Raw genomic sequence first — 26,759 nt, 5'->3', positions numbered from 1 at the left:
TGGACTGTACTTTATATTGGTTTCCTTCAGTTTTTCAGTGCTTTCTTTCTTGTGGACAACTGGCAGGTTGAAGCTCCATTAATTTTTTGTGTGTGGGAGGGGTGGGGGTTTGTCGCTATTGTTGCAGCTTTTCTGTGAGGGTTGGGGATTGTTATTATCCTTCTTTTCTGCAAATGAGGGGGTTGGGATTGTTATTGTCACTGCTTTCGTCTGGGGGCGAGGGGGTTAGGCATTGTTAGTCGCTGTTTTTGTTCTGCAGGTGAGGGGGGTTCAGGATTCACTATTGTCACCCATTTTTCTTGCAGGCAAGGGGAGGATTTTGGGGTCTGAAAGTTTTGTTTCTTTTCTTTTTCATGCCGGTTTTGGGGGGGGGGGGGGAGAGTTAATGGCTTTTCTGTTATCAACACCCATGGTCTTTCTGTATTTAATGACTATCTGGAGTAGATTAATATCAGAGTTGTATTGTACATGTATAGTTTGACAATATAGTTAACCACTGAACCTTTAGGATGCTTGTCTCTCTGCTCATTATCTAAAAGAACATGATTTAAGTGCAGTTAAAATTCTCTACAACTCCCCTGATTTTTTCTTCAGCCTATTGCACCACTCAGATGCCTATAGCTTAAACACAAGCACCCCTTGAGGTTGGTTAGCATATATATATATAAAAATGGATAATATGCATTTTATGCTCAACATTTACAGATGATAGGAATTGGACAAATGCCAACTGTTTATTTATTTCCATAGATGCTGCATCACCTGCTGAGTTCCTCCAGCATACTTGTGTGTGTTGCTCTACAGTACAAAACCGTTTTTGTCAGAATTTTCAGACATCAACTTTCAGACCACTAAGTTTGCAAAGGAGTCCAACACAACTCTCAGACAGTGCGAGTGTAATCTCTCAAACGAAAAATGTGTAATACTTTTGACTGCATCATTTACAGAAAATTTAACAAATGTTTGTGCTTCCATGCCAGAAACCAAATAGTGATTTACGTTGGTGAGTCATGCACACATCAACTCACTGAACAGTGTAAGGATTATCTGAAATTACTCCCCACATTCAGAGATGTTCTCTTTGAGAAGCTATCACCAAGCAACTTTAGTGGAAAAAAATGAAGGTGAAATTTCAGGAACCAGATGATTAAAGTACTACAAGACAGCGGTATTGCTTTGAAACAGAAAATAAAAATAAGAATAAGCAGGCCGCATTTAAGTTGCTACAAGTGAACCACTACAATGCCATTACTTGAGCACAACTGTTTATAAAACAAATCAATCATTAGATTAAGCAACTATGTGTCATAACAGTCTGTTATTGACAAATCTAGGAAAGTAAAATGTGTAACTATAAAAAGTGGTGGCAGATAAATCCCCATCCATGATGGAATACTAAAATCTTTGCTCTCTAGAGTTTAAAGAGTGATAGCTGATCTTGTGCAGGGCTTATATTCTTGACAGCTATAAGCCCTAATCCTGTTTCTTACAAGTCTGTTATACTTATGATGAGGAAAAACTAGGAAGATGGAATAAACACCAGAAATACCAAGATGGTTGAAATTGTAATGACATACTTGCCTTTGGATACACCTGATCAAAACTTGAGGTAACTGAAAATATTTTGAAGAGATTAGGCCTAATGAATCAACTAGCCTCCTGCCATCTGCATAAATATCCATGAAATATGCTTGATTGTAGTGACTATTTGGTTAATTTCAACACCCCACTTCAGTTACGTCTCCACTCAATAGGTTAAAACTGAAAGTTCACTCAATACGTTTAGACTGAATGCAGTCTTTTCATCTCTATACACAAGTACCAACTTTATCCTCCAAAGATAAAAGATTTAAGTATTGCTTCACCACATTAAATCCATTGCTAATCAGCATAAAATACAAAGTAGAGCTTTCCAAAATGCATTCAAAGTTAATGTCTACACATTACTCTAGAACCCAGATATGAATAACTTTTAAGGAAAAAAAATCCTTCTCATTTAGTATAATTTAGCTTGTTAACTATGCACATCATGAAAAAAAATCCTCCCCCCCCCAAGACAGAGAACCAAGTGCGTGACTGTATTATGTGGATTTTTGTTTGTTTTTCTGAATAAACAGTCCAATTCAGAGGATAAACTCAAAACACAGCAGGAAGTTCTAGACTCCATAATGTTGCCTTCCCTTAAAGTCAGTCAGTGGGATTCAAAGAATAAGAAGTTTTACTTTGTAGAAAACACTGGATAGTCCCTGGAGGGCCTTTAATTTAATGACATTGATATTTACAAGTACATTCAAGATTAAGTTAAAGTCTGCTAGAAATTTCTCCTGGTCTCCGTCACTCTCAAGGCAACGAACCAACATGGCTGGGCTTTCTCTCTCATTTGTTGATGGTAGTTTGTCAGTTCTCAAGGAAGGCCACGTAGTCAGTTAGTCTGGCCAACTGTTGTTCATTAGGAATCTGTGGTACTGGAGGAGGTTCTGTTAAAATTTAAAAAAAGTAGAAGAATCATTTTAAATACTCATGTAACTACTGTCATTTACATGTAGACTCAAACAAATGGATATATTTTAAATGGCTGCTCAGTTAAATCACCATAAGCACAAGGAGAAACAAGCACCTGGATAAATAGGAAAAACTAATCAAACAGGAAAAAAAGTATGTTCCCCTTGCTTTGATTACTGATCACTTGTTTTTCTTTACAAGAATAAAAAAAACTTCCTTGAAACCATAAAACAAGTTTCATCTGTAAAACATCTGTTGAATGACAACAGATTAGATGCTGAAAGAAAATCTATAAACATTGTTTTAAAAACTTCCACTGGAAATTTGTATTCAAAAGTCACACTGAAGTTACCAAGTAAAATTGAGAAGGTGTGTTCCTCAGTGGATTTCTTTACAGCCAACTAATGAAATGTGACACCAGAAAGCAACACAAACAATATTCTGGGAAATGCAACCATAAGTTCAAATATAATAAAAATAAAGTAGACTCTTTCTGTCAACCCACTTTGGGAGAATAGCTTACACAAAAAGTAATATTTCTATTTCTGAAAGGCATAAGGAGAAAGGCCTATTTAAAAATCCTGTTCATAAACTGACTCCCTTGAGAGAAAAAAAGAACAAGAACACCACCTACCGGTTTTTTTAGGTACAACCATTCGTGTAGAAGGATCAGCCTGCCACCCTTGTTCTAATACAGCTGGAAGCAGAATAGCAGTAGATTGAACATTGGAAAGCTTGAGAAGTACCACTTGAACCCTTATTCCTTTTGTTTTACACGATTTTGCAATTATAACTAAAATATTAATATTAAGCTATTACAGAAATGCAATTAACTTTGCAAAATCTAGAGCCACATATAGAACCTGCAATGTAAAATTAATCCTTTTCTACTTTGACTTTTCTGCAAATCGCTTTAAATTTGATTACACAACTTGCTGCCAGTGGCAACAGTTCTGCTTATTTTACTACCAAAGCCTTTCTGAATTCTGAATAGACCAGCTTAATTTTTTTTCCCTCAACATCGCCTACTTTTGAGGAAAAAAAAACTCCAGCTTTTATTGTCTCCTGATATGATGAAGTTTCTCATCCCAATACCATTCTCAAATCTCTTTTGGACATTGAGGCCTTAACATATTTCCTAAGATATGACACTGGAATTGGACAGACAACCCAACAAATGATTCATGCTTTCTTCATAAACCCAAAGATTTTTACCATTTCAAACAGAAGAGTACAGCAGCGGATCAGACCTTTCAGCCACCAATATTCCCTCTAATTTATAATGACCATTATGCGCAGTTTTTTGCCCAGTAACAACATGTGCGCACTGAACAATTTTTTTTCAATAAAAATAGTATAAATCTGCAGACAAATCATCGCAAACTACATTGTCAACAGAAACCAGAAAAAGAAATGCGATTGTGTATGATCGTGAAATATACTTAACACTCCAATGAGGGTGACACAAAGAGGGGGCGATATGCAGATGCTGGAAATCCTAGCAGCGCACATAAAATGCTAGAGGAACTCAGGAGGCCAGGCAGCATCTATGGAAAGAAGTAAACAGTTGATGTTTTGGGCCGAGCCTCTTCATCAGGACTGGGAAAAAAGATGAGAAATTAACTTTTCATCTTTATTTCCAGGCCTGATGAAGAGTCTTGGCCCAAAATGCTGATTGTTTATTCCTTTCCATAGATGTTGCCTGGCCTGCTGAGGTAGAGGGTGAAAACCTTTTGTGTGCAGTTTAAATTCCTTTGTGCGCTATTAGCAAAAGCTGTGTGTGTGCATACACGCGCACATCTTGGAGGGAACATTGTCCGCCAACCATGATGCCAACTTCTAAACCCCATTTGCACATCCCTGCTTACTTTTTATATGTAGAAAATTGACACCTTTACAGATTTTGACACCTTTATGGACATCAATTACCATAGTCTTTATTTTATCCACTTTAAAACTGACTTATCTTATGTTCTCTTAATGGTTTTTCCTTAAAGAGTGAAACACTCCCATCAGAAAATCAGAGATTATCATTTCTGTTTTAACTATCATCAATTTTGTATAAAAACTGTCATTTTCCTTAAATCACATGGGATTGAAATTTTCTAATGCTTTTTACCAGGTATTTCTTTAAAGGCATTTGAAAAGCTCCATTCAGAACATCAGCCTTCTGGTGTTTGTTTTACTACCACTTATTCAAAAAGAAAAAAAAACTGGAAGGTACCACCCTTGAATTCCACCACTTGAATTAAAGGTGTGGATACATCAGCCCAAGTAACACAGAATATATTTATTTTTATTATACAGGTGCACATTCCTTTATACGAAATTCTGAAATCCCAAAAGCCCCGAAAACCGAAGCTTTTTTCGCCAACAGCTGTCATCACTCAGGTGTGATGTGGCAGCACTAGCAGAAGCTGCCAGACGTCAGTTGTGGCTCAGCGCTCATACTGGTTACACCTGCATTTGCTGTTCGCTAATATTTTGTGTTCACTGTTGACTCTGTGTTTAATTTCACTATGAAAATGCCAAAAAGAGCTGCAGATACCCCTCTGGGTAACAATGAGAAAAAGAGAAGGAAGAATCTATCATTATCAATAACACAGAAAGTGGAGTTATTGCAGAAGCTTGATCGTGGTGTGTCTGTGCGGCATCTTACTGAAGAAAATAGTGTCGGAACTACCACTGTATATCATTTAAATAAACAGAAAGACAAGTTACTGAAGTTTTATAGTGACAGTGACAGTAACCTTCTACGTTTATTCCAATAAGTCATTTACCATGTGTTTGATTCGGTTCATTTGAAGCTGTATATTTTTATGTTTTATTGAATGTTATTGTTGGAAATAAAACTTTTTCTTGTCATTATTCCCTAAACAATACAGTATAACAACTATTTACATAGCATTTACATTGTATTAGGTATTATAAGTAATCTAGAGATGATTTAAAGTATACGAGAGGATGTGCGTAGGTTTGGCGTGCCGCCGGGTCCTAAATTCCACTGCACAGAGACAGGTTAAATAAGGGACTTGAGCATACATGTTTTTTGGTATTTGGGGGGCGGGGGGGGCCTGAAATCTGAAAAATTCTGAATTCCGAAATGCAACTGGCCCCAAGGATTTCGGATAATGGTTTGTGGACCTGTACACACAAATACTTCAATGTTGAGTAATTCATGCATGATTTGGGATCAAAACGTGATGGATGAAGCAGTTTATGTAGACCTAGAGTTCACATTGAGCAGCAACGGCTAAGTAACAAGAGTAAGACTAGATTCACTGCAAAGCTATGTCTAGACACATTTCAGAAATCAGTACAATATTACCTTTAACAGCGTCTTCCACCGGAAGCCCTACAAAGGCTGCAAGGTCATCGGCACTAATTGAGGTGTATGCTTGAGCAACAAGACCGAAGGCACGTCGTCTTGTAGCATCTGAAAAAGTAAATTAATAGAGCTAAGAAACTGTTCATCAGCTGCAAATTTTCAACAAAAGTCAGTTTGTTCTATTGTAAAAGTATTATACACCAAGCTAAAGGAAGGTGAAACTCAAAATGTAACTGATCTACAGTGTAGGAGCCATGCTTCTTCTTTCTATCTGCATTGTATTCTGTGTTGCAAGTTTATTATGGAAGCCATTCACGCGGCTGGGTGAAAGGAATAAGTTACGTATTTATGTTTTGTTCTGGGCAGTTTAGAACTGGGGACCACACTAGGTGTCCTATCTTTTGTTGACCGCTTAACTTCACTTGATTACATTTGCAATGGCTTAACTCTACTTTTCCTAACTCTGCTTAACTATGTGTAATGTTGCTAGTTATGCTTTCCTAAATTTCACCACTTCAAGATTGCATGCCTTGCTAGTTGCTGATAAAGGATCGAATATATTTCTTTGAATATTTGGAATATTATTATAGGATTGATCTGAGGGTGTGTCATATGGCATACAGGATAACTCCCTGTGCTCAGTCTCTAGCAGCACCATTGGTTTGTTCGATTTTCCACTACATTTTGTCAACAAAAGATTTCAACAGAATCAGAATCAGGTTTAATATTGCCAGTATGTCATAATATTTATTAACTTTGTGGCAGCAGCACAATGCAAAACATGATATAGAAAAAATTGATTGCAGCAAATATACTGTGTGTGTGTGTGTGTGTGTGTGTGTGTGTGTGTGTGCATGTGTGCGTGCGCGCTCGTGCACGTATCTATTAAATTTAAAAATATTGCAAAAACAGACAAAAAAAGGAAATAGTGTTCATAGGTTCAATGACCAGTTAGAAATCAGATGGTAGAGGGGAAGAAGCTGATCCTGAATCACTGAGTGTGTGCCTTCAGGCTTTTGTACCTCCTTCCTGATGGTAACAATGAGAAGAGGGCATGCCCTGGGTGATGAAGTAGTTTTGGATACTATGGAGGCTAGTACCCGTGATGAAGCTCACTAATTTTACAGCTTTCTGAAGTTGCTTACAATCCTGTGCAGTAGCCCCCTCCCTCCTCACCCATACCAGACAGTGATGCAGCCTGTCAGAATACTCCCTGTGGTACATCTGTAGAAGTTTTTGAGTGTTGTAGGTGACAAACCAAATCTCCTCAAACTCCTAATGAAATATAGCTGCTGCCTTGCCTTTGTTATAGCTACATCGATGTGTAGGGACCAGGTTAGATTCTCAGGGATATTGACATCCAGAAGCTTGAAATTGTTCTCTCTCTCCACTTCTGATCCCTCTGTGAGGATTGGTTCATGTTCCCTCGTCTTACCCTTTCTGAAGTCCACAATCAGCTCTTTGGTCTTACTGATGTTGAGTTAGGAAGTTGAGGATCCAATTGCAGAGGGAGGTGCAGAAGCCAGTGTTCTGTAGCTTTTCGATCAGGACTGTAGGAATGATGGCGTGAAACGCTAAGCTATAGTCAATGAACAGCATCCCGACATAGGTGTTTGTATTCTTCAGGTGATCTAAGGCTGTGTGAGGAGCCATTGAGATTGCATCTGCTGAAGACCTAGCGTGGCAATAGGCAAATTGTAGTGCTTCCATGTCCTTATTGAGGCAGGAGTTGATTCTATCCATGACCAACCTCTCAAAACATTTCATCACCGTAGACGTGAGTGCTACTGAACGAAAGTCATTAAGGCAGCTTACACTACTCTTTTGGGCACTTGTACAATTGTTGCTCTTTTGAAATAGTGGAAACTTCCAACCATAGCAGTGAGAGGTTGAAAATGTCTTTGAATACATCCACCCACTGGTTGGCACAAGTTTTCAGAGCCTTACCAGGTATTCCATCAGGGCCTGCCGCCTTGCGAGGGCTCACCTTCTTGAAAGACAACCTGACGTCGGCCTCCAAGACAGAGATCACAGGGCCACCAGGTGCATGCTTATCCAGATTTGAAGATGAGTCCCTGAATATAGTCCAGTCCACCAATTCAAAGCAATCCTGCAAGCGCTCCTGTGCTTCCCTTGTCCATACCTTCTTGGTCCTCACTACTGGTGCTGCAGTCTTCGGTCTCTGCCTACACTCAGGGAATAGAAGTACAGCCAGATGATCATACTTTCCGAAGTGTGGGCATGGAGTAGCACAATATCACTCTTGACGGTGGTGTAACAGTGATCCAGTGTGTTGTTTCCTCTTGTACTACAATTGATTTGTTGATGATAATTATTTAGCGACTTTTTCAAGCTGGCCTGGTGAAAGTCCCCCAAAATGATGGGGAAGGCATCAGGGTGTGCTGTTACATGCATGCTGATCACATCGCTCAGATCATCTAGAGCCTGTTTGACATTAGCCAGAGGTGGAATGTACACTGAGATCTCCTGCAGCAGGAAAAATGGACAACACTTCATTGCAAGATATTCCAGGTATGGTGAGCCCATTTGGGACATCACTGACACACTGGTGCACCAAGAGGACTTTATCATGAAGCGCAGACCTCCACCTCTGCTTCTGAGAGACTCAACAGTTCTATCGTGACAGTGTATAGTGAGCCTGTCAATCTGAATTGCTGCGTCCAGTATGGAAGGCGTTAACCAGGATTCTGTGAAACAAAGGACGCACGTGGTCCTAATATCCCTCTGATACAGCACCATAGCTCTGAAATCTTTAATCTTATTTACCAGAGACTGTAATTCTGCCAGAAAGATAGTCAGTATTGGAAGTCGAAAACTTTGTGTTTTTTTAAAACACACTTGTAGCCCCGAGCGATAGCCTCATTTCTGACAAGAAATCCTCCTTGCAAGGATAGTACAGCCACAGTCAGTATTATTTCCTTCGGCTGTAAGTAGCAATAGATTGTTCATTTGCATCAAAACATTTTTATTAATTATACAGAGTTTGGATACAGTTGTGATTCTCAGTTGTAGCAGGCTGAAATGGGAATATTTAATCCTATTCTGCGAGCTGCACTGCTTCAAGTTCACCTTTGAAGGTGCCCCAAACAGTTTTACCAAATGAACATCAGCATTTGGACGTGTCGGTGAAATTAGAAGCACTGCAGCCAGGAGCAGCTTGTGGCAAGTAAACAAACGTCTGCTGATTCATGCTGTATGTTTGGGATTGGAACAGTTTGGAATGGTCATCACTGACCATAAACTCTACAGTGTGTTGCTTGCCTAAGAGTTCATCACTCAGTTCTGTTGAAACACTGAAATATTTCAATTGCTGACATCTGAAGTGAATGCCCTTGTTTTGTCTGGTTCACGCATTTGGAAAACAATAGGAGTCAAGATGAAAGCAGTAACACTGAAGTCAGGACTAGAAGAGAAATTGTAGTTACTGAGAAAGCTTTGGCAAATAAATTTGACAGTGTTCGAAATTAAGAAGATTAAAGGCATGGACAAGGGAAGATTAAAGATTTAATGTTGTTAGATGTTTTTTACAAGAAAAGTAAAATGTCTTACAAGTGCAGTCTCATTTGGACGATTTGAACAGTCTTTGTGAAGATGTTGGTAGGCAACATAATATGTTATTGTCTTTAATTCCTATCTCAGAGCAAAATAAACAAACCAAAAGCTTGCAAATATTCAGATTCTTCTTAATACAGTCCAAGCAGAGGCTGAATAATGGCTGAAACAAACATCTGATGTTGAAGGTCAAGTTGTGGAGCAAATGAAAATATTTACCAAATTCCAGGGTGTGATTTGACTATGTATAAAGCTGCTGATTTTCAGGATGACATACATCCAGACAACAGTGCATCTACTGTGCGTGGAGCAGGTTCATCCGGGGCATCTAACACCTCCTTGGCATGCACTAGAATGGAGGCTGATTTAGCTGAGATATGCACAAGGCAATAAATATCGAAGGATAAACATGCATTGGAAGAACAAGAGGAGCAGATGGAAGAACAGGTTCAGAGAAACAAAGAGCAACTTTGGAGAGGAAAGGAGGAGATACAAAGAAAGATGGAGCAGCTTAATATGCAGGAAGAAACTGCAGCCAAGATGGCCAAAGCAAAAGTGCTGAAGGCTTCAAGAACTGTGGGTGCTATAGGTGCTCCAGTAGGCCAGTTCTGTGGTGCAAGGTCCTATGTTGACATGACACAGACAGCATCTAACACACTCAATGTCAAGAATACATTTGTTCCTCAAATGTCTATGAGCCCCGAGTTTAGACCCCAAGGGGTAGTTCAGGGTGTTCACTCTCAGCCTGCACTACGGAGGGACACTGAACCTATGTCATATCCAATAGCAGAAGGTGATTCTTAAGACATTAATTTACAGTATGGTGACACTTGTGTTTCAGATGATAGAAGTCCAAATTGTGTGCTGGAGGCTACAAAGATGCAAAAGGAAAAAGCAAGCTTAGCGGTGCAACAACGCATTGCATCTCTGCCTAAGAGATTCAAATCTTTAATGGTGATCCATTGCAGAATCATGTACTTATGAAGGCTTTCAAGAATAGCACAGCAGGCAAGACTGACGATTATGGCAACTGTGTCTATTTTCTTGAACAGCTCACCGGAGGTCACCTTAGAGAGCTTGCTAAAAGTTGCCAGCAAGCCAACCCGGAGAAAGGATATTTAAAGGCCAAAGCTTTACTATAGGAACATTTTGGTGACGAAAAATTGCCGCACCCTACATGAAAAAGGCTCTTTCTTGGCCACATAGCAAATCTGAATACGTGAAAGTTCTTCAAGAATACAGTCTTAGAGGCTGTTGCAAAGCCATAGAAGTAGTGCAGGACATGTGTAAGTTGGACATGCATGCTAATATGCTGATTGTCATAAAGAAACTGCCCCATAAACTCAGGGAAAAATGGAGATCGATGGTCCATAAACTGCAAGAAATGCACAACTGTAAGATTACTTTCATTGACATTGTTGATTTTTTTCAAGGGCAAATAAAGATTGATAAACACCCAGCTTTGAGAATATATGCGATGCTACATCACTAGTACTAGATAAAGGTTGACAAAACTAATTCACAAATTTGTTCTAAAGCTAAAAGAAACAGCTTTACCAATACTGTGGCTACTGTAAAAATTAAAATTAAAACTGAGCCCAGAACTAATGAAAGGGAAATGATCTCGTCAGCCAAGAGTTTTTCTGTTCTGCCAGGGTGAAATGAAAATACCTTGGATTTCTGCTCTCAGTTGGGGAATAAGGTTCAAAATGAGAAGATTGCCTTGCTAAAAGAAAATGGTGTCTGATTCAGTTGTTTGTGTACGGGACACATCAACAAGGATTGCAGTATGCAGTGGCAAGCATTCCAACATACTTCATATTCACTTTGATGAAAAGGATCTAGATTCAAAACAAGCTGTGAAAGAATCAAACACAGCAGCAACTAATGGGCTAGCGATCATAACTGTAAACTTTCTATAATTCCAGTTCAGAGGAAGTCTAAGAAGGGTGACAAGACAGTGGTTACTTATGCTTTCCCAGATCAAGAAAGTACAGCAGTGTTCTGCACAGTGAGCTTCATGAAAAAACTCAACCTGACAGTTAATGGAACTTCAGTTTTGTGCTTGCTTAAGCTTTGGTAGCAGCGATTCAAGGAAGATTTTCCTGAATGCAGTCAAGAGGGACAACCTGGTTTGGCAGAAGAAGAGCACAATTCAGAAGAGACTACTTACCAAAAGAGGACATTTATGTAAATGTTGAGATTTAATGTCTCCTATGTCTTAGGAGCATGTAGTTGTAATAATGAGGGGGTTGGAATGTAGGAGCCATATAACTGTTCTCTATTGCTCAATGTTGCGTGTTTATTATATTTATTATGGTAAATAGTCACAAGTGGGGGAATGGTAAAAGAGAAGGGAATAAGATACATCCATCTTCTTGCTTATTTTGTGGCAGTTTGTGGCTTGGGACCGGTGGAGGTCATATCTTTGCTCACTACTTAATACCGCTTCAAGATTGTATGTTGCTAATTGCTAGTAAATGATAGAAAGAAGGAATACAACCCATTGGAGTAATCATTTCATAGGAAATGCAAGTGTCATTCAAGTATAACATCCCCATCTGGGATCGCAGGCTAATGGCAATTGTTTGGATTTTAGGTTAGTTTCTGCCGCTACAGGTATACTCAAACCTGCAAATAATAAATACAACAAAATCAATGAAAGACTGCCTAAGTAGGGTGTTCAACCAGAGTGCAGAATATAACAAACTGTGCAATTACAAAAAGAAGAAACAATAATAAATAAGCAATACATATCGAGAAGAGATGAAGATTCCTTGAAAGTGAGTCCATTGGCTGTGGGAACATTGCAATGACAGTTGAGTGAAGTTATCTCCTTTGGTTCAAGAGCCTGATGGTTGAGGGGTAATAATTGTTCCTGAACCTCATGGTACCTCCTTCAGGTAGGGGTCTGATGATGGATGCTGCTTTCCTGCAACAGCATTTCACGTAGATGTAGGATGTTCCTTTCAGGGGCATTGGTGCTTCCATATCAGGCTGTGCTGATGGAGATGTTGTTGCCAATTCAAACTGACCAAAGTTTGGAAGACAGGAAATCCTGGATCCAATTGAACTAAGTCTTGGAGCTTATTAATTAGTTTTCAGCGGATGATGGTATTGAATGCTGAGCTGTAATTAATAAGGAGCTTCCTGATATATGCTTCTTTGCTGTCCAGGTGATTCAGGGTTCAGTGGAGAGCCGGGGTCGAGTCGGGTACGTTCGCGCCATGACCCTGTTAATCCGAAAGGAGACCAATCCCGACATTACGCGCCAGACCAAGTGATCCAGTGGGTGGTAAAAGGATAAACCCTTGGCCCACTGGAAATCATGAAAATCGTTAGCCACAACATCGAAGGCTTCAGCCACAGTAAAGCAGAAATCCAGGCAAACTTAAAACCGGACATCTTGAGCATACAAGAAACTCATAGGCTGAACAACCAACCCTATGTGCTAGGAATGCACTTGGCTATTGACACCCCTAGCCAAACTTATGGAAATTGAATCTTTGTTAAAGATAAATCTATGGTAATGAGCACAGCAAACATCCAAGCTGGCTCAATGGAACTTCTGAAAGTTGAAACAAAACACATAAATATCATCTCGGTCTACAAACCCCCAATGAACCATTCATCTGGCCACCTAACCTAGATCTCCAGCACAAAATGTACCTCATTATTGGTGACTTTAATAGCCATAGCACCAAATGGGGATACAAAGATGACGATGCAAATGGAGAAGATATACGAGTCAAAGGACACCCCTACCTTCACAAGTGACAGATGGAGAAAAGGATACAACCCAGACCTTGCCTTTGTTACCTCGGCAAACTCCGACCTCTTCACACGAACAATCCTCCAACATATACCCAAATCCCAACACCATCCAGTCCAGGTAGAATCCCTTCCAGTTCTGAGACCTGTACCATCAAAGTACCTACCAAGATTTAACCTGAGAAAAGCGAATTGGACATCTTTCTCCGAATCCCTTTTTCAACTTATCAATACCATACCACCAGAACCTAATCATTATGATGAATTTGTCCAACTAATCTGGAAAGTAGTGCAGCAGAACATACCTAGAGGCTGCAGAACCAAATATACTCAGGGATTGACTAGTGATATCAAGCAAAGTTATGATGAGTATGTCAACTTATACGACCAAGACCTGTTTGGTCAAGACACAATTAAAATGGGACAGTCAGTTCTGTCCCCACTGAGCCAAGAGAGACAACAGCGTTGGTAAGAACTGACATGACCAAGAACAGTAAGAAGGCATGGACAACTGTTCGGAAACTCAACAAGAACAGTAAGAAGGCATGGGCAACTGTTCGAAAACTCAACTCAGACAATAGACCACCACAGAGAATTGCTGCCATAACACCCAATCAGGTTGCCCATCAACTAATACTAAATGGTCGACCAAATAACAAGGAATGGAGGAAAAGAAAAAGCAACATCAGGAGATGGAGTTCTCTCTCAAACGGGAATAACAACTTTCCACCTCTCGCCCCAGAAGAATTAAAGGATGAAGTATCACAGCTAAAATCCAACAAAGCTGCTGGCATAGATGGGATTCTTAATGAATTCCTTAAACATCTTGGACCTAAAGCACTCCACTGGCTTCTGTCCCTTTTTAACTGTTGCCTAAGATCATTAAAAATACCTAAAAAGTGGAGAAGAGCCAGAATTGTTGCTCTCCTAAAACCCAATAAAGACCTCAACATTCCTCAAAATTACAGACCGATTTCCTTGCTCTGCACCCTCTATAAACTCTACGAGACTCATACTGAAAAGAATATCCCCCTTAGTCGAAGATCTTCTAACACCAGACTAAGCCGGGTTCAGGCCAGGCCGCTCTTGCTGCGGTCAAGTCCTGAACTTAACCCAATATATTGAGGATGACTTTGAAATATGACAAATTGATCGGACTTCCGGGTCATCAAGGGAATGGCGGCGTAAGGAAAAGGTCTCTCGACAAAAAAGGTAAATTGCCCCAAAATCGAACTTAGACAAATACTTAATATTGCATAACTATATTAATAAAAGGGGCAAGGATGATGTCTAAGAACAAGATTAAAAAGTCCACTCTGAAGGCTGATAAACACAAAGAGACGCAGCAAGGCGACAGGTCTAGCTCCCCCACGGCAAGCCAGGACGGAGAGAATAAGGGGGAATCGGTGACTCTGTCTTTGATTCTCGGAGAGATTCGCGAGTTCCGACAAGATAACAGCAAACAGCTGGAAGATATTAAAGGAGAAATAGTAAAAACTAACTCGCGGATAGATGAAGCCGAAGCGAGGATTGTTGGAATTGAAGAGAAGCTACAAAACGCCGAGGAAGTGATAGCAGAAATGCTAAAGCTTCAAGAGCAGCTCCAGTGGAAACTAATAGATCAAGAAGGCCGCTCAAGAAGGGAAAATGTGAGGATTTACGGAGTTCCCGAAGGAACTGAAGATAAACCCAGATTGATGATTCCCTTCGCGGAGAAGCTGCTTAGAGAGAACCTTGATATACCGGCCGCAAGAGACCTACAGATAGAAAGGGCTCACCGCGCGTTGGCACCACAGCCTCCGGCAGGCACCCAGCCCAGATCAATTCTGGCCAGATTTCTCAGTTACAGAACGAAGTAAGAGGTGCTTAAACGGGCATGGCAAAAGAAAGATTTCATGTGGAGCAACTGTAAAATCAGTTTAGACCACGACTACGCACCGGGGATTCTTGCCAGGCGGAAGGAATATACGGAAACACGGAGGGTTCTGAAGGAAAACAACATCAGATTCCAGACCCTGTATCCAGCTCGGCTGAGAGTCTTTTACGACGAAGGGACAAAAACTTACGCTATGGTGGAGGAGGCAATGTTGGACCTGGCGGACCGGGGACTACCTATTAAGGTTATCATCCAACCAGAGTCGCTACTGGAGAGGATTCTGCAGAAGTCATGGAAGCCAGTGTGGCGAGGATGCTCCACACGAGTCAGAGTGTCAAACTACAAGGAAAAACTGCAAATATTCAGACGCGAATGTACAGAGAATACAGATTAATTAAGAGAAATGACTGAAAAGAGTAAATCGGACTTAAAGGTAAGATGAAAACTGGTAACTGAAAATAAAAATAGACTGAATGATAGCAATATGGTCGAGACATAAATAGGAGAAAATTCTCTATGATTATTCAAACTGCTGAGGGCCCTCTAACACAGGGTGAAGATAGAGGTTATCCCTCTGAACTGAGGCGGGTCGGTGCTCAGGCCTCACTGTGGGAAGTCGGGAAAAATTTTCAAATGTTATACGTTCAAAAATGTCTAGGGTGTGGTTATATGTCTTGGTTTACTGTTGAGAAGGGATTGCTTACTGTTTGGTTAGAAAAGGAGGGGTTTTTTTCTACTAGAGAAAAATGCAAACTGAATTGGTAAAAATAATTTCCTATAATGTTAATGGGGTTTTGAATCCAATTAAAAGAAATAAGATTATGTCTAAATTGAAAAAAGAGAGGGCACAAATAGCTTTCCTCCAGGAGACACATATGAGCCAATCTGAACATGGAAAATTAAAAAGAATGGGCTTTAAGCATGTATTTTATTCATCATATAACTTGAGTCACAAAAGAGCGGTAGCTACTTTAATATCAAGTACTCTTAATTATGAACATATTTCAGAGACTAAAGACAAAGAAGGATGGTTTGTAAAAATTACAGGAAGAATAGAAGGTACAGAAATAACATTGCTGAATGTTTATGCTCCTCCAAGTTGTGAATGGTCATTTTATAGACACATTTCTGACCTAATGGTCAGTTCTCAAGGGGTAGTAATTTGTGGAGGGGATTTTAATATTAGATTAAATCCTGTATTAGATTCTTCAAGAATAGTTACTCAGAATAAACCTCTGACTCGGAAAATGAATTTATTGATGGAGGAGTTGGGAATTATAGATGTGTGGAGGGAATTACACCCCACTAGTAAAGATTATACACATTACTCTTTCCCTCATTCAGCCTATTCAAGGATAGACTATTTCTTTATCTTTAATACAGATAGACTCAGGATAAAAAACTGTAATATTGCAACAATTGATCTGTCGGATCATAGCCCATTCTCTATGTCTCTAATCCTGGAAAGGAAAATGAGGAAAACACTATGGAGGCTAAACTCAAATATACTCAATAACCCAAAAGTAATGGAGAGATTAAGGGGAGAAATCAAAGAATATCTAGACCTTAATGACACAGGAGAAACATCACCAGTGATCTTATGGGATACATTGAAAGCTGTACTGAGAGGGAAAATTATTTCCATTACCACTCACATGAAAAAAATCAATGCACAAAAATTAGCAGACCTTCAAGGAAAATTAGAACAACTTCAAGTTGTAGATAGCAACAAAAGTAATTCAAATCTAAAACTGGAAATTAGGAAATTGCAAAGTGAAATTGACGATATTTATACATTGGAAACTCAAAGAAATTTTCTTTACCTGAGACAAAAGAATTATGAAGTAGGAGGTAAATCAGTAAGATTATTAGCATATAAATTACGAAAACAGCAAGCAGACAATACAATTCATAAAATAAAGAATCCAAAGACAAAGCTTGTGGCGAGTACAATAGGGAAAATTCAAGAGAGTTTTGAAACATATTATCGAGAGCTGTACTCCCAACCCCGGGCCCCCAATGAGCCCTATATAGACAGTTTATTGAATTCTTTAGATCTACCTATACTTACAGATTTACAAAATGAAAGTTTATTAGAACCAGTAACTGCCAAAGAACTGAACGTGGCCATCTCTAGGTTAAAGGCTGGGAAGTCCCCGGGTTCTGATGGGTTTACCTCAGAGTGGTATAAATCGCTGAAGTCACAGTTAGCCCCATTACTACTTAACACCATTAATTGGATCCTGCAGAGAGGAGAAACTCCACCTTCCTGGAGAGAAGCGATTATTTCAGTTATTCCTAAAGAGGGTAAAGATAAACTAGAATGTGGCAGTTATCGGCCAATTAGTGTTCTTAATTCAGATTACAAACTATTTACATCTATATTAGCGCGCAGATTGGAAAAGCTTTTACCTGGCCTAATCCACTTAGACCAGACTGGATTTATTCAACAAAGACAAACACAGGACAACATAAGGAGAACTCTACACATATTAGAACAGGTTAATAAGAACGAGACAGAGACAATGGTAGTAGGATTGGACGCTGAGAAAGCTTTTGATTTGGTTAGTTGGGCATTCCTATACAGAGTGTTAGGAAGATTCGGCTTTCAAGAAAAATTTATTAAAGTAATTCAGACTCTATATGACAGCCCTACAGTCCGAATTAAGATAAATGGGGACCTCTCTGACTCCTTCATGTTAGAGAGAGGCACTAGACAAGGATGCCCAATTTCTCCTCTCCTTTTTGCGCTATATATTGAACCGCTTGCCCAACTAATAAGACAGAGCGAAATCGTAAAAGGTATCAAGGTGGCAGGGATTGAACAGAAAGTGGCGTTATTCGCAGGTGATGTTTTGGTCTATCTGAGTGAACCAGAAAAATCATTAATAGGATTGTTTACACTGTTGGATGACTTTGGGAAAATATCAGGTTATAAGGTAAATGTAAAGAAAATGCAGGTTATGTCCCTAAATTATATACCATCCAAAAAACTGCAGGATACATACGACCTTAAGTGGGAAGCTAAATCATTAAAATATTTAGGAATAACCCTGCCGAAGGATCTTTCAATGCTGTCACAGGTAAATTATGGGCCATTAATCTCAGAGATAAAAGCAGATATGCATAGATGGAATCTTATCCCCTTTTTAAGTTTAAATTCAAGGATAAATAGTATAAAAATGAATATTCTTCCTCGGTTACTGTATCTTTTCTGTACTTTACCTGTGGAGGTGGATGATAATCAATTCAGGGAATGGGACAAATGGATTTCCCGCTTCATTTGGCAAGGAAAGAAACATAGAATTCGATATAACACCTTACAGTTAGGGAAGGAAGGAGGAGGAGGTATGGTTCTTCCTTGCCTGAGAAATTATTTTTATGCCTCACAGATAATCCCTCTGTCATATTGGTGTAATAGGGAATATAAGGCTAGATGGAAGGAAATAGAATTTGGATTAGTTGACAGTTTTCCTCTACAGGCCTCAATAGCTGACAAAGGATTGATGGCCCAATTGGAAAAATTTAAAAACAGTTGGATAAATCTTACATTAAAAGTATGGCAGAAGGTGGTTAATTCGTGTGGAATTAATAACATGTTAAAACTCTTCAGATGGTGTGCATATGATACCGAATTCCTTCCCAACAGAGGAGATAAAAGATTTGAACTATGGATAAAGAAAGGTCTTACAACCCACCTCTCATTTATAGATAAAAGAGTATTACAAAGTTTCCAAATCCTGCAGGACAAACATGGCCCAGAACACAATGACTTTTTTAGGTACCTTCAAGTACAAAACTATGTTAACCAGAGTTGTAGATATACAGACCTATCAACAGTAGAATTAGAATTTTTCAAGATTCTGAATTCGGCTTGCAGCTCAATACCTAGTAAATCAGTTTCTCGATTATATAATGCACTCTCCCATGCTAAAAATGTAAACACATTGTATATTAAAGAGAAGTGGGAGAAAGAAGTGGGGTTGGTACTTTCAGAGGAGGCTTGGGGGAAAATCTGCAGCTTTCAGTGGTCCTCGACTAATTCCTTGACTTGGAGAGAACATTGTTGGAAAAATATTATAAGATACTTCAAGACCCCATATCAGGAAAAATATAAAGACACAAACGTGACGTGTTGGAGAAGGTACAGCTCCAAGGAGGCAAATCATTTTCATATTTTCTGGGATTGCCTTAAATTAAGTATATATTGGGAAGGTATTCATAGAACATTAGTTAAGGTACTTAGGTCCCAGATACCTCTGAACTTTGAGACGCTCTATTTGGGGCATGTATTGTTTCTTGAACAGAAGGAAGATATAAAGTTGCTGCAGGCCCTCTTAGCGGCAAGTAAGAAATCAGTCACTAGAAAGTGGCTAAATCCAATACCACCTACATCAGAAGATTGGCACGAAATTATCTTGGAAATATTTAAAATGGAAAAGTTGACTTACTCCCTGAGGATGCAAAAAGAAAAATTTTATCAAATCTGGAATAAATGGAGTGAATATATAACCCCAATGCGAGCAGACTTTAGATGACTCTCCTAATGATTTATACTGCTCTTCTCATCAACACAGTAATATTGCTAACGTAAGCACCCCTAGTCTAAATGTTTACTGTTTTTTGTTTTCTTTTGGAAAATAGAGAATTAATACAAGTAAAGGAAAAGATTTGGGAAAGGGATAAAAAATGATAAAATTAAGTAAATAAGTACATAGGGATTGGATAATTATGTCTGGGGGCAGGAGCAAGCATGAACAAATTAGGATATAAACACCTACAATGGTTGTTACATAGGCTTACATGCAACATTTTGGACCAGTAGAGATGGTCCAGAAGAGATATATGGAAACTATTATTACTATTTTTCTTAACAACTAATACCATTACTTAGCCTAATAGATTAGAATTACCACTGTACATAATTATCTATTTAAGTGTCTAATTTCCTTTTATATCATCTCAATGTGTACTTAAGAATGTATAAATAATTATAGTTTTATACATATAAAAAACAGAAAAGGTTATACGTGTGAAAAAAGTAGATGATACTTGTGAATTCCTTATCCAAATAAAAATAAAATTAAAAAAAAAGAAATATGACAAATTACAGGGGCTGTATTTGTTGACTTAACAGCAGCATATGACACTGTGAATCACAGAGGCCTTCTACTGAAATTATCTAAAATGTTAAAAAACAAAACCACGGTCAAAGTAATAAGAAGCCTCCTAGAAAATTGCAGATTTTATTTAGAAATGAATGGAATTAAGAGTACGTGGCGTCCACAAAAGAACGGACTACCACAGGGATCAGTCCTGGCACCTCTACTATTTAATGTTTACACAAACGACCAACCAACCTTTCCTAACACACGCAGGTTTATCTATGCAGGTGACCTATGTATAGCAACACAAGCTAACCCCTTCCAAGAAGTTGAAGTATGACTTACAGCAGTCCTCGAAGCAATGAAGCAGTATTATGAAAAATGGTCTCTGAACCCAAATCCATCAAAAACTCAAGTGTGTGCATTCCACCTGAGGAATCGAGAAGCAGCTCGGAAACTCAAGATCTTCTGGTGTGGGAAGGAGCTCGAACACCATCCAACTCCAACGTACCTAGGCGTCACACTGGATAGGACGCTCTCATTTGCCACCCACATCCAAAAACTCCGAGGGAAAACTGGCTCTCGCAATCCTCCCTTGAAAAAATTAGCAGGCAGGAAATGGGGAGCTAATGCTCACACACTTAGAGTAACTGCTCTAGCACTTTGCTATGCACCTGCAGAATATTGTGCAGCTGTGTGGGGCAGATCAGCCCATGCGAAGAAAATAGATCCATTGCTTAACGAAGCCTGCCGAATAATCACAGGCACACTGTGCCCCACACCCACTAACATCATTTACAAACTTGCAGGCATTGCTCCCCCAGAGATCCGAAGACACATTACAACAAAAATTGAAAAAGGTAAACAGAACTCGGATCCATGGCACACACTACATTATTATAAGCCAGTTTCCAACTGCCTAATATCGAGGAAAAGCTTTGCTGCAGTGGAGGAACTACCGTACGGAACATCCCCCCAGACATACAGGATTGACCTCTGGCAACAAACAGAAGCCAGAACCCTATCAAACAAAACAGTGCAAGGCCCCACAGAAATGTTGCCAGACGGGGCACTGCTTGAGAGACAGAAGTGGTGCACTCTCAACAGAGCGAGAGCGGGAGTTTGTAGGACAGGAGACAATATGGTGAAGTGGGGTTTAAGGACCAGCGAATCCTGTGAGTGTGGCGAAAGGATACAGCACATTGAACACGTTCTGTGCAACTATCCACTCTCACCTGATTTAGCTGACACTGACCTGCTCAAGATCAACCAAACAACACTAGAGTGGCTGGCTGTCTGGTGTGACAAGCTATGAATGAAAGTGCAGAGCCAATGAGATGGCATTTGCTCTGGACCTGTTGTTTCAGTAGGCAAACAGGATATAGATCGACTGAGAAAGTGGACCAAAGAATGGCAGATGAATTTAATTTGGACAAGTGTGAACCACTGCATTTTGATAAGATAAGCCAAGGCAGAATTTACATAGTAAATGACAGAGAGAACAGGGAAATGTAGGGCTATAGGTACATAGTTCCTGGAAAATGGCAACATAGCTGGGCAGGGTTGGTAGGTCTACCTGTCTTTGCAGTCAAGACTTTGTGTACAAGAGCTAGGACATCGTGCTACAATGGTACAAAACACCTGTGAGACAGTGCTTGGAACATTGTACGCATTTATGAACACCTAGTTACAGAAACAATGCCATTAACCTGAAAAGGCTGCAGGAAGGATTTATGTGGATAATACCAGAAATGGATGGCTTGAAATATGAGAGAAAAGATGGGCTGAGACCCTGCTTCCTGAAGCATGGGAGCTGATAAGATACATTTAATACATCATCATGCAAGCAGTAGGGCTCCAGCTCACAAACTATCCAGCCACTCTCATTATCAGCCACCTGCCCAATGTGTGGAATAGTCTGTGGTTCTTCAGAATCCACAAATTAGGTGCACTTTTTGTGGGATGTTCCTTTCAAGAGCATTGGTGTTTCCATACCAGGCTGTGCTGATGGAGATCATGGAGGAGATGCTGTTGCAGGTTTTGCCTATTCCGTATTTCCCTACACGAATCTCTGCAGCACCTGATCCATTTGACATTTCACTGAGAAGCTAGACTGACTGTGCGAAATCCACTCAACAACATACCTGAAAGCACACCATAGACAGAAGTGCCACTTTGAGTGTTAACAGATCCAAATACAGCTATTTTAAAAGACATTTAGATAATTACATGGATCGGAAAGGTTTAGAGGGATATGGGCCAAATGCAGATAAAGGAGACTAATTCAGGGAGAAAACTTGATTAGCCTGAACCAGGCGGCTGAAAAGCCTGTTTCAGTGCTGGATGACTCTATGACACTGCAGTGCAAAATATATTAACTGCTAGTTCTTTTCCACGGTGTCCATACTCAATAGCCCCTCATTTGGCAAGGATTATAAGCAGCCGGATTCTCAATTTATCAGAAAATCTGAAAATTTCATACCTCTTAGTTCCTCCATTATAGGCTGGATGGTATCAGACCATTGATGTGAACTAATTACTGAGTAAATTCCTGGGAAATCTCTTTGCCAAACACGCTGCCCCACAGACCATATTGCTCCCAGCTCAGGATTAGCCTACAATTTAGAAGAGAAAGTAACATTAAGGTAAACCATTGAGATTTCAGGTATTAAAACTGATGATAAGACGACAAGACTACCAAGATATAGGAGCAGAATTAGGCGATTTAGCCCATCAAGTAGGCTCCACTATTTCATCATGGTTGATCCTTTCACTCTCAGCCTCAATCTCCTGCCTTTTCCCTATTTATGCCCTTGACTAATCAAGAACTTATCTGCTGTAAATATAACCGATAACTTGGCTCCCACAGCTTCCTGTAGCAATGAATTCCACAGATTCACCACTCTTTGGCAAGAAATTCCTCCTCATGCATACTCTAAATGGATGTCCCTCTATTCTGAGGCTGTGCCCTCTGGTTTTGTCTTCACTACCATATGAAACATCCTCTCTACATCCACTCGATCAAGGTTTCAACCCCTCACTCTTCTGAATTCCTGTGAATATAGGCCCAGAGCCATCAAATCCTCCTCATATGATAAGCCTTTCAATCTCAGTATCATTTCTGAGAACCTTATTTGAACACTCTCCCATATCCTTTCATTGATCAGAAGCCCAAAACTGCTCACAATATTCCAAGTGAAACTTCACCAGTGCTTTATAAAGACACAACTTTACAAACTTATTTTTATGTTCACTGTAAACAAATGCTAACATCTCATTTGCCTTCCTCAGCACCGACTCAACATGCAAATTAACCATTACAGAATCCTGCACACTTCCAGACTTGGATAGGGACTTCTATCCACCAAAGGTTTTTGAATTTTTTCCCCCCAAGTTACAAAATAGTCCGTGTTTGTATTTCTTTTACCAAAGTGCATGACCATACACTTCCCAACACTGTATTCCATCTGACACTTCTTTGTCCATTCTCTGAATCTGCTGAAGTCCTTCCGTAGGCTTTCTGCTTCCTCAACACTACCTGCCCCGTCACCTATCTTCATATCATCCACATACTTCGCAACAAAGCCAACAATTCTGTCATCCAAATCATTTACATATAATGTAAAAAATAAATGGTCCCGACACAGACCCCTGTGGAACACCATTACTCACTTGCAGCCAACCAGAAAAAGCTCCCATTATTCCAACTCCTTGTCTCCTGCCAATTAGCCAATTCTCTATCCATGCTAGTAACTTTTCTGTAACATCACGGCTCTTAGCTTGTTAAGAAGCATCCTGTGTGGCACCTTGTCAAAGGTCTTCTGAAAATCTAAGTACACAACACTCACCGATTCTCCATTGTCTATCTTGCTTATTATTTCTTCAAAGAATCCCAACAGATTTGTCAAGCAAGCTTTTTCTTAAGGGAAACCACCCTGACTTCAGCCTATTTTATCATGGACATCCAAGTACCTCACAACCATATCCTTAATTAATTAATTGACTCCAACATCTTCCCAACCATGAAGATCAGACTTACTGGCCTACAATTTCCTTCCGCCTCTCTTTCTTCTCGAACAGTGAAGTGACATTTGCAATTTTCCAGTCCTCTGGAATCATACCAGAATCTAGAGGTTCTTGAAAGATCATTACTAATGCCTCCACAATCTCTTCAGCCACATCTTTCAGAACCCGGGAGTGTATACCATCTGGTCCAGGTGATTTATCTACCTTCAGACCTTTCAGTTTCCCAAGAACCTTCTCCCTAGTAATGGCCAAATTCACTCACCTCCGCCTCCTAACATTCTCGACCTTCCAGCATACTGCTAGTATCTTCCACAGTGAAGATTGATGCAAAATACCTATTCGGTTCATCCATCATTTCCTTGTCTCCCATTACTAATTTTTCATCAGTGCGATATCCACTCACCTCTTTTTTGCTTTTTATATATCTGAAGAAACTTTTGGTATCCTCTTTAATATTATTCAACAGCTTACAGTCTTAGTGTATCTTTTCCTTCTTTATGACTTTTTAGTTGCCTTCTGTTGAATTTCAAAAGCTTTCCAATCCTCTAACTTCCCACTAATTTTTTCTCTATTTTATGTCCTCTTTTTGACTTTTATGTTAGTTTTGACTTCTCTTTCGTCAGCCACAATTGCGTCATCCTCCCTTTAGAATACTTCTTCTTTGGGGTGATCTATCCCATGCCTTCACAATTGCTCCCAGAAACTTCAGCCATTGCTGCTCTGTTGTAATCTCCATTAATGTTCACTTTTGATCAATTTTGGCCAGCTCCTCTCTCATACCTCTGCAATTCCCTTTACTCCACTATAATACTGATACATCTGACTTTAGCTTCTCCTTCTCAAAATGCAGGGTGAATTCAATCATATTATGATCACTGGCTCCTAAGGGTTCCTTTACCTTAATCTCTCTAATCAATTCCGGTTCATTGCAGAACACCCAATCCAGAAGAGCTGATCCTCCAGTGGGTTCAACCATGAGCTGCTCTAAAAAGCCATTTTGTAGGCATTCTAAAAATTCCTCCTCTTGGGATCCAGCACCAACTTGTTTTCCCAATCTACCTGAATATTGAAATCCCTATGCCTGTTGTAACATTGCCCTTTTGACATGCATTTTCTATCTCCCATTGCGATTTATAGCCTACATCTTTGTTACTGTTTGGAGGTTTGTATATAAGACTCATCAGGGTCTTTTAACCCTTGCATTTTCTTAGATCTACCCACAATGATTCTATACCTTCCGATCCTATGTCATCTCTTTATAAGGATTTGATTTCATTTTTTACCAACAGAGCTAAACCACACCCTTTGCCTAACTGCCTGTCCTTTTAATACAAAATGTATTCTTGGATGTTAAGCTCCCAGCTACGATTTAGTGATTCCCATGTCATACATGCCAATCTTTAACTGTACTACAAGTTCATCTACCTTATTCTGTATAGTGTGCATTCAAATATACTTTCTGTCCTGTATTCATCACCCTTTTCAATTTTGTCCCTCTTTTACATTCCGTTCACTGCAATTTTGCCATATCATCAGCCTCTCCTTGCTAGCAGTCTGACTACACACTATCCCATCTTCAGCCCTATCACTCTAGTTCCTATTCCCCTGCCAAATTAGTTTAACCCTCCTGAACAGCTCTAGTAAACCTGCCCCCAAGGATCTTGTTCCCCTTTGGGTTCAGGTGTAGCCAGTCCCTTTTGTACACGTGGTACTTTCCACAGAAGTGACCCCAATAATCCAGAAATCTGGACCCCTGCTCACTGTACCAGTTCCTCAGGCACGCATTTACCTGCCAAATGTTCTTATTCTTATCCTCACCAGCATGTAGCACAGGCAGCAATCCAGAGATTACCACCCTCCAGGTTCTGCTTTTAAGCTTTCTATATGGTTTCCAAAAATCTCTCTTCAGATTTTACTTCCTCACCTTTAGCGAGTTAACCTCTTGACCTTTACTAACCATGTCATTGGTGCCAAAATGTACCAAGACTTCTGGCTGCTCACCCCACCCCCTTTAGAATGCTGTGGACCAATCCAGCATGTCCATGACCCTGGCACCTGGAGGCATATCATCTAGATGACTCTATCGCGTCCACAGAATCTCATCTCTATTCCTCTAAGTAAGGAATTTCCAATCATTATTGCACTCCTCTTCTCTTCTCTTGAGGTATAGCGCCAGACTCAGTGCCAAAGACACGGTCACTGCGGCTACATTCACGGTATACTTATTATAGAGGCAATTGGCCACAGGTGTACTCTGCATCGACTGCCTATTTCTCTTTCTTCTTCTGTCTCTTGCAACCTCCTTTCTCCTCCTGTACCTCCTTTCTATCAGCCTTCCTCAGTCTCTTGTATGAGCCGAATGTAATCGACCAGCAGCTCCAGTTCCTCAACGCGTCCTCTGAGGAGCTGCAGCTCGTGCACCTGCTGCCAATGTGGTTATCCAGGAGGTTGGAGGTCTCCCACAATTCCCACATCTGGCACAAAGAACACAAAACTGCCCCTGGAGCTATTCTCACTGCGCTAACTGTGCCCAAACAAATGAAAAATTAAGAATAAAGCAAAAGAAGAAACCTACCAG

General features: G+C 39.9%; 1 protein-coding gene across 2 annotated transcripts in view; it reads right to left on the bottom strand.

The window, feature by feature from the left end:
* Positions 1-425: 425 nt before the first annotated feature.
* Positions 426-26,759, bottom strand: part of cops8 (COP9 signalosome subunit 8) — a 36,369-nt gene continuing 10,035 nt past the window's right edge. The window contains exons 4-7 of one of the 2 annotated variants that reach the window (XM_072261488.1): positions 22,638-22,770; positions 5,831-5,938; positions 3,137-3,199; positions 426-2,477 (exon numbers count right to left, since the gene is read on the bottom strand). In XM_072261488.1, the coding sequence (XP_072117589.1) occupies positions 2,398-2,477; positions 3,137-3,199; positions 5,831-5,938; positions 22,638-22,770 (384 nt within the window). In that variant the 3' untranslated portion in view covers positions 426-2,397. The remainder of the gene's footprint in view (positions 2,478-3,136; positions 3,200-5,830; positions 5,939-22,637; positions 22,771-26,759) is intronic. The other variant, XM_072261487.1, reaches the window with a different exon arrangement.

The sequence above is a fragment of the Mobula birostris genome, chromosome 6 (genome assembly GCF_030028105.1).
Source record: "Mobula birostris isolate sMobBir1 chromosome 6, sMobBir1.hap1, whole genome shotgun sequence".
NCBI lineage: Eukaryota > Metazoa > Chordata > Chondrichthyes > Myliobatiformes > Myliobatidae > Mobula > Mobula birostris.
This window is presented reverse-complemented; position numbering and strand designations above follow the sequence as displayed.